The sequence below is a fragment of the Frankliniella occidentalis genome, unplaced genomic scaffold, assembly GCF_000697945.3.
Source record: "Frankliniella occidentalis isolate FOCC.00 unplaced genomic scaffold, Focc_3.1 Scaffold66, whole genome shotgun sequence".
Taxonomy (NCBI): Eukaryota; Metazoa; Arthropoda; class Insecta; order Thysanoptera; family Thripidae; genus Frankliniella; species Frankliniella occidentalis.
This window is the reverse complement of record NW_026267196.1, coordinates 863,895-871,857: the sequence shown is the minus strand read 5'-3', so window position 1 is coordinate 871,857 and position 7,963 is coordinate 863,895. Positions and strand designations below refer to the sequence as shown.

The 7,963-nt window shown below is 64.5% G+C and overlaps 1 protein-coding gene across 2 annotated transcripts in view; it reads right to left on the bottom strand.

Annotated features, from left to right (window-relative positions):
* Nucleotides 1–7,715, bottom strand: part of LOC113211124 (homeobox protein HMX3-like) — a 54,488-nt gene extending 46,773 nt beyond the window's left edge. For both annotated transcript variants that reach the window (XR_003303663.2, XM_026429410.2), the window contains exon 1: nucleotides 6,434–7,715. Coding sequence is in view for 1 of the 2 variants with exons in the window: in XM_026429410.2 (XP_026285195.1) it covers nucleotides 6,434–7,544 (1,111 nt within the window). In the remaining variant the exon portion in view is untranslated. The remainder of the gene's footprint in view (nucleotides 1–6,433) is intronic.
* Between the last annotated feature and the right edge of the window lie 248 nt (nucleotides 7,716–7,963).

Sequence of the window (7,963 nt, the reverse complement as noted above, 5' to 3'; positions counted from 1 at the left end):
GCCCCCGGGGCCCCTCATACTGGACCACCCCGGCGGTTGGGTGCCCCCCCCCCCCTCATCCTCCTTCCCCGCTCTGCCCGGCCGGCGGGCGCGTGAAGACGGTGTGGCGTGAAGCATCAGCCCCATTAGAGCGTCCGCCCCGTCCCCCGAGGCGCCCCGTTAGGTGTTCCTGGCACTTCGCCACCCATGCAGGTACCGCCCCGCCACACCTCGCCCCACCTCGCCGCGCCCCGCCTCGCAGCTCAACTCGGTTTGATCGGGACGACACCGCGACAACGAGACCGAGGCCGTGAACACGGCGGCCGCCGTGTGCCAAGCACATGTGGGCGCCCCTCACCTTCAACCCGTCCACACACCGCTGCGGGTGCGTCACCGGGACTCCAGCGAGGGGTCCTCTGTGTCGGCCAGCTTGGCCCCCAGGGCGCCGCCGGCCGCCGCGGGTTCGAACACTGCCGCCGGCCGCGGAGCCGCCCTTCCTTTTCCATCCGCTCAGCGGCGCTGACCCCCGCGGGCCGAGGCGGCGGCACAGAGGCGTACGGGGCGGCCGCCCGGCCACTTCAAAGGCCCCCGCCGACCAGGAATTTCACACCAGCGCTAAGTGCCCGGCACCGAGCGAGAGGGAGAGAGAGGGGCAGACGGGAGCAAGAGGGAGAGGGAGAGAGAGAGGTGGCTATGCGGCGGCGGCTGCGGGCGGCGGAGATGAACAAGAGTGAGAGCGAGAGAGAGAGAGCGCTTCATGAGAGAGGAGAAGAAGGAGGAGGAGGAGGCGGTAAAGACGCCGCCGACAATCTCGTTTGTTGCTCTCATCGCGCCGAGCGAGATTTCGGTCATCAGGGGGGAAGTAAGGCCCTCCTCCATTCCGCGCGGACGGCTCACCAAAGGGCGCCCGCCCCGCCCCAACGGTAGCGCGCCGCGCTCACCGCGCCCCGCCGCCACACCGCGTCCCCGCCCCGCCCCGCCACGCCGAGCCGCGCCACGGTCCCACGGCGGCCTATAGCCACTTGACTGATGACTGACAGCCCCCAAACCTGACAAAATTGGCACATTGTGGGTGGAGTGCGGCCCGGCCCGGCCCGGCGACCTGGGCCTCACCAGTCGTAAACGGAATTAGCAATTCCACTGCCAACAAAGCGGCGACAAAGGGGCGGGGCGTGGTCTTCCCCCCCATCAGGCGCCCCCGCCCCGCCCCGCCACGCCCCATTCGCTCGCCCTGCTGACTTCTCTCTCCTTTGACCGGCCCCGCGGCCCGCACTCACACACACACACACACCATTGTTATTAGGTTGGCGCACCCGACACGCCACCGCCACCACCACCACTACACCCCACCCCTGCTGCTCGCCAACTGCAAAAGCCGTTTTGCAAACTTAGTACATGTGTGACGCATCATTACAGCACTACCTTCATTACAAAATCATCATTCACTCTGGGGAACAAAAATCCGATTGTAAAATGCTAAACTGGACCCTGCTAAGGACTATGAGCGCGCCCGCGGGCTCACGCACACACACACACACACACACGCGCGCGCGCGCACGCTCACACACTAATCGCCCCGCTGGGGCGAATTATTCTGGGGAAAACAATCACGGGGCGGAGGCTCTATTGTCGGGGAACTGAACGCAGCACATAACCGGGCTGCGGTCAACAGTATCCGTGTGTGAGAGAGAGAAAAGAGAGAGAAAGAGAAAGAGAGAAAGAGAGAGAGAAAGAGAAAGAGAGAGAGAGAGAGAGAGAGAGAGAGAGAGAGAGAGAGAGAGAGAGAAGGGAGGGGGAGGGGGCCAAGCCAAACGCTCGGATAGCGAGTGGGGGATGGAAAGCAGCGCATGATCTCAAGCCGCCAAATAAAAAGAGAGGCACAAGATCCTCGTACCTCTGCTCGGCGTCCGCCCCAGTTGGGGAGGGGGTGGCGCCGGGGCGGGCGGGCCACTTGCGATCGGGAATGAATCAGAGTGCCTTTTAACTGTCGGGAGTCCATCAATTTGTCTCGTTGAGGTGAATAAGCCGGGCCAGACCAAAGGGACCCCGGCCGGAGGGCACCCGGAGGGCACCGAGGCCCCACACCTCCTCCCCTTTTTGCTGCCCTCGCCGCCGCCGCACCGGGGGCCCCCGGGGGCCTCGGCGAGGCCCTCTCCGCAGAGAGGCCGGTTTCACACGCCGCCGACGAGGCCCCGCGCCCGCGCCGCGCTATGGCAAGCAAGACTGGGCTCAAGTGCACTCGGATATCCCCTTCACCATCCCCCTGTAAGCATGCCCAACAACCCCAAAGCGAGAAGTTCGCGCAAGATGAACTGCGCTGTATACGACGAAAGTCCTGCGCCAATTTTCACTATCACGCCCCACAGCAGCAAACTTTGCGAAGCAGCGGGCTCACGTGACCCCGGCCCATTAGCGCCATACACTCCTCTGGCAGGGAAACCATCAAAGGCGCACCACAGACTGGCATATCAAACGGACCAACCTACCAACAGTCGGGGAGAGTCAATACTGGGCTGTCGATGACGGGCGTCGGCTCACCTGCACCCTCGTGTGTGTCAGCGCGAGCAGCCGAGCGAGCCTCTCCTCCTCCTCCTCCTCCTCCAAGGTCGCAAACAACGCCCCTCTGCCCGGGACACATGCATACTATACTTGTAACGCCTCGCCGATGTGAAAGTCAATGTGCAGAGCGGCCGCGCGCCGCAAAGGGGAGGAAGTGAAGTGAAGTGAAGTGAATGCGAGTGTGATTCGCCGCGCCTGCGCGCGCACGCCGCCGCACACGAAGGGGGTGACATGCGCCGCGCCGCGCCCCGCAAAAGCAAACCTGAAGCGGTGACTTAACGACTTCCACAAATTCCAATCTCGGCTCGGGCGCACCACCACCCTGCTTCGTCGAAAGCCGAACGACGACGACGAACGAGGCGAGCGGCGGCCGCAGCAGAGAGCCCTTCACTCGACGCGCAGCTAATCGCCTCGCAACACAAATGAGAGCCCCAACGCCAGCCCCTCTCTCGCTCGTTGGGACAATGGGGCCCAAACGGCCGCCACAGCTTTACACACCACCCTGCCCACCCTCGCCACCCCGCGGGTCGTGGAACGTCAACTCCCCGAAGTCGCACCTCCACTAGAGGCGCCCTCCCAAACGCGTGTAACTCTGCACGCCCGCGCGCACACTTGCGTGCTTGTTGCCACCAGGGCCCTGCCCCGGGAGCAGCGTGAGCGCCACGCCCCGCCACTTCAAAGGAGCCGCGGCCGCCGCCCAGCCAGGTAGGCGGACAACAGCAGCAGCAGCAGCAGCAGCAGCAGCAGCAGCAGCAGCAGCAGCAGCAGCAGCAGCAGCAGCGGCGGCGGCGGCGGCGGCGGCGGCGGCGGCGGCGGCCCAAGGCGGCGGCGACCTCTGCGAGTTTCGGGGGTGTCCAGAAAGCTGAAAGCAAGCGCCTTATCGGGGTGCAAACAGACGAAACCACAACGCGCGTCGCCTCGCCGAGCAGGGGGGAGGGGGAGGAGAGGAGGGCGTCGAGTCGTGGCGTGATCGGGAACACCTCATAGAAACACGATCATAATGAACGGGCAAAAGGGGGGAAAAGGTGCCACAATGGGGCTGCCAACGCGTGATATATCTACCGGGTCGGCATCGACCCGCCGCCGCCGGGGCTGTGCTGGTGGTCCACGCGGGGGCCCGGGGGAGGTTAAGGGGTTCACCGTGTTGTGTTGTGTTGGCCCCATTTGCGGATAATCAAATGCCGTTGATATCATTATAAAACAATTTGGGGCGAAAAAACGAGGCGTTCCGGGGCCTCCCGGGTGTCGGACCTCACACACGCACACACACACTCACGGTGCCCCGGCTATCGACTAATTTATTTCTTCATAAAGGCTTATTATTGAGCCAATCGTTTAGCGGGGCGTCGATAGAAGGGAAAGGGGAGGAGTCGGCCGTCAGCTGGCGTGCGCGCGCGCACAGCGGCACAGCAGCAGCAGGAGCGCCCTCCAGGACGCCGACAGACGGTGAGCTGCTGCTGCATTTCGACATTTTCCGTTTTCGCGCAGCTCTCCTCATTCCTCGCGCAAAAGTTGTTGTTCAAAACCTGATTGTGCTGTCGGGTCGGGCGGCACCGCCTTTACGGATGTGCAGAGAGGCGACCAAAGCCGCCGTGCTTCCGAAACCGCAAGACAGGCAGCAGCGAGGCGGGGCGGGGCGGGGGCGGGGCGGGGGCGCGGCGGCAGACATTGTGCACCGCGGCGGCGCGGCGGCAGTGAATTAAGGCGGGGAGCTGTTAACGATTTGCCGCAATGATGAAAACGCTGCATCACGTTAGCGAAGAAGCGACGCGACAGAAAGGAGTGGAGAGAAAAGTAGGCGAGAGAGGAAAGAGACGCAGCAGAGAGCGCCGCCGCCGCCGCCGCCGCTGCCGCTCTGCACAACCACTTTCCGCCAGCAGAGGCAGGCAGAGCAGGATGACATTTCCGAACGCCGCGCGCGTGTGAGGCGTGGCGCTGCGTGGTGCGGGCGGCGCGTTGTCGTTGTCACTGCGCGGCCGGCGCCGCAGGGATGTTCAGAGGAGAACGGCAGAAATAAGAAAGAGAGAAAAAGCAATGGAACATACGCGGTGGCGGAGGGTGGTGGTGGCGGCGGCGTCCGACCGGCCGACCAGCGCCGGCTGGTCGTAACCGGCACGTACTTGATGTAGTCAAAATGCAGTGATTAGGCGGAGGGCCCCGGCGGCGGCGGGATTCCTCCTCCTCCTCGGCCGGCAGTCGCGCCCCGCCCCGCCCCGCCTCGCCCCGCCCCACCCCGCCCCGCTGCGCGACACGCCCCGCCGCACGCAAAGCTGCTATGCGCGCAATTTCATTTACGACCAGTTTCGGCTGCTTTTCGGCGGCGTCGGCCGTCGGCCCCCCTGAAGCATGCAAAAGGGACCGGGCGGCGGCGGCCTGTGCCTTCAGACGGACAGTGGCGGCGGCGGCCGAGGGTCCCGAAGGGTGTGGGAGAGAGGCGCAGGAGGGACCGAGCAAGGGGGAAATGTGAAATTTCGCGCACCAACTAACCAAACCATTCCGGCTAAATGCCCCGAACGCGTACCCTCCCTCCCTCGTTCACGCTCTCTCTCACCCTCTCTCTCTCTCCCTCTCTCTCTCTCTCCCACACCACTAGAGGTCCGTTATGGTGACAGCGGCGCCGCCGCCATGCTTGCCGTTGCGGGCCGACAATCAACCAATCAGCGTCGAGGGCAGAGAGAGGAAAGAGTTGACGCGCGTCCAGCAGAGAGGAGTGAGGACGAGTCGGACGAGTCAGTTGTACACGACACGGCTTGTCAGCGGCGGGGCGGGGCGGGCCGGTCGGATGTGCCAATCACAATGCTAATCGCGGGGCACAACAAGTGACATGTCCAGCGCCTGTCGTCAGCCTCATGACACACGGCCCCGGGCGCGGCTCTAGCTGTCACGACCGACGACGACGGCGACTGACGCGCTCAGTTTTGAGGCTTTTAGGTCGCCCCTGAAATAAATGAAAGGAGTCGTGCCGAATCGCGTCACTGACGCGGCCGCGGTGCGACACAAGCCGCGCACACATGGCCGCGCCGACATCGCCTCAAAAGAGAGTATAAGTTTCCGTGGCGTAAGCGAGCGGTACGAATAAAGTGTCACATCGTGACTGCGGGCCGCGAGCGCGAGAGATAACTGTTGTTATACATGCTGTCGCGAAAGACGCGGCGCATAAGTGGGGCTTGAGTGCAGAACACTGACGTGGAGGCAGCATGTGTGAGCCCCTCAGAGCAGAGGCTCGTGTCAAATTAAGCGGCAGGCGAGCGTCGTTTTGTTCTATGTAATCACCGTCTTTAAGCAGGCGTACTTACCTCTCGGCCCTGTATTTTCGGCACCATTCCGGACTTTGAGCTACCCCACGAGCTCTAGGCTTACAAAGAGGCGCCCCATACAATAAACACACCCCGAGGTGACGTGAGGGAACATTTGGGCGTCAAAAACGTTCTCTTCCCCGAAACGTACCCCGCACTTCTTGGGGGCTCCCGGGCGCGGGAGGGCCACCAGCACCGCACAGCTGCTCGGCGGGTTTTACTGCCCTGAGCGCCGGCATTTGCGTCGCGTCGCTAAATGTCGTTTAATGTGGGGACACCTAAATCTCCTTCATGTATTGCTGAAGCCAGAGTAGCCTATACAAACACAAAACAATGTACAGTACAAACCCGGTACCCTTGGTGACGTACAATGCACCGCGAGAACAGCGGGAGATAGCTATTTTTATATATTTGTATACTTCCATCGTGGCGCCTTTCTGCCCCGAACGCGTAGGCAAGCCAAACACACGTTCGCATGCCTCGCGGCCTATGCACCTAGCTGTATATAACTAAACATGTCGGCTGCCCACACACAATATCCAAGAGTGTCGCTGCCGTCGCAGCGCCGCCGGTGACATCGACGCGCGTTGGGGACTCACCTGCAGCTTGCTCGCCGTTGAGCCCGTCAAAGGTCTTGCTCGTCATCTGGAACAGGGCGTCGAGGGGCGAATTGCCGTCCTTGCCCTGCTGCTGCTGCTGCTGTTGCCGCCGCACATCCGGGCTGGGCGAGCAGCAGTCGCTGGCGGTGGACGACCGGCCCGACGAGCACGCCGACGACGACAGGTCGGCCGACTGCGGCCTCGACAGGGACAGCGCCTGCTGCGCCTGGTGGTGGGCCGCGGCCTGCTGCTGGAGGTGGAGGTGCTGCTGCTGCACGTGCTGCACGTGCTGCTGGTGGCGGCGCAGGGTCTGCTGCTGCTGGTGCAGCCGCTCCATCATGATCGCCGGGTCCAGCATGCCGCCGAAGTCCCACGGCCGCACTATCCGCGAGGCGGCGGCCGAGGCCGCGGCGGCCAGCATGGCGGGGCTCTGCAGCATGAGGCCGACGGCGTGCGCCGCGTCCACCCGGTGCATGGCCGAGGGCGCCATGGGCACGGGCGACGGCGGCACGGGGCTGTGCGCCGGCCGCGGCCTGTGGTTCAGGATGTCCATGATGCTGAACGACTTGACGCCCGTCGGGGAAGTGCCGCTGGTGGGGGTGGACTCCGAGTCGAAGGCGGGCGGGGGCGGCGGCGGCGGCGCCGGAATGGGGATGGGCAGGCTGAGCGCCGGCGGCGACGCCGACTGCCGCCGCAGCTTGCGCTGCTTGTTGATCTGCATCATCTTGAGCTTCTTGAGCGGCTTGAAGTAGTCGTCCTCGAGGCGGTGCTCGGGGCTCGACGACCCGCTGCGGTAGTGCCGCTGCCGGTGGAGGTACTCCTCTTCGTCCTCGGACATGGTGTCATCGCGGACCTGCGTCTGCGGCGACGGGCAGCCCACAGAGATCTCGTCGTCGTCATCCTCGCGGATGCTCCTCGCGCCGGGGCTGTCCGGGCTCAGGGGCGCGACGCGGTCGTCGCCGGCCGACGAGTCGTCGGGCGACGCCGGCGCCATTCCCACGACCAGGGGCTTGCTGATGTTGTTGTTATTGTTATTATTGTTGAGGAGGAAGTGCGGCGGCCGGGGGAGCTCGTCGCTGGGCGAGACCTCCATCAGGGTGGTGCTGCACATGGGGGGGCCCGGGGGGGTCTCACGTCAACATCCCATATCACACACACGCACTGTCACTGCACTACACACACACACACAAACACACTGCACACGCGCCTCGCGCGCTCGACACGATCCTGAAGCGACGCGCAGCGACTCGGCCTGCCTACCGGCACTGACGGCGTGCAGCACTGGACTGAGGAGCGGTGCGCCGTCAGGGCCCGCCCGCCGCGCCCCCCCTCCACGGCCGCCCCTGCCGCCCGGCCGCGGCCGCGCTCCCATTGGCCCGCGGGCGGCGCGAGGCCACGCCCAGCGCCGGGCGGGGGAGGGGCGCGGGGCAGCGCTGACAACGCCGGGCTGCTTTACCGCCGCGCCCGGCTACGCCCGGCCCGGCTACGGCTGGAGTGACTTATCAAGCCTGCTACTTTATGCTCATTACA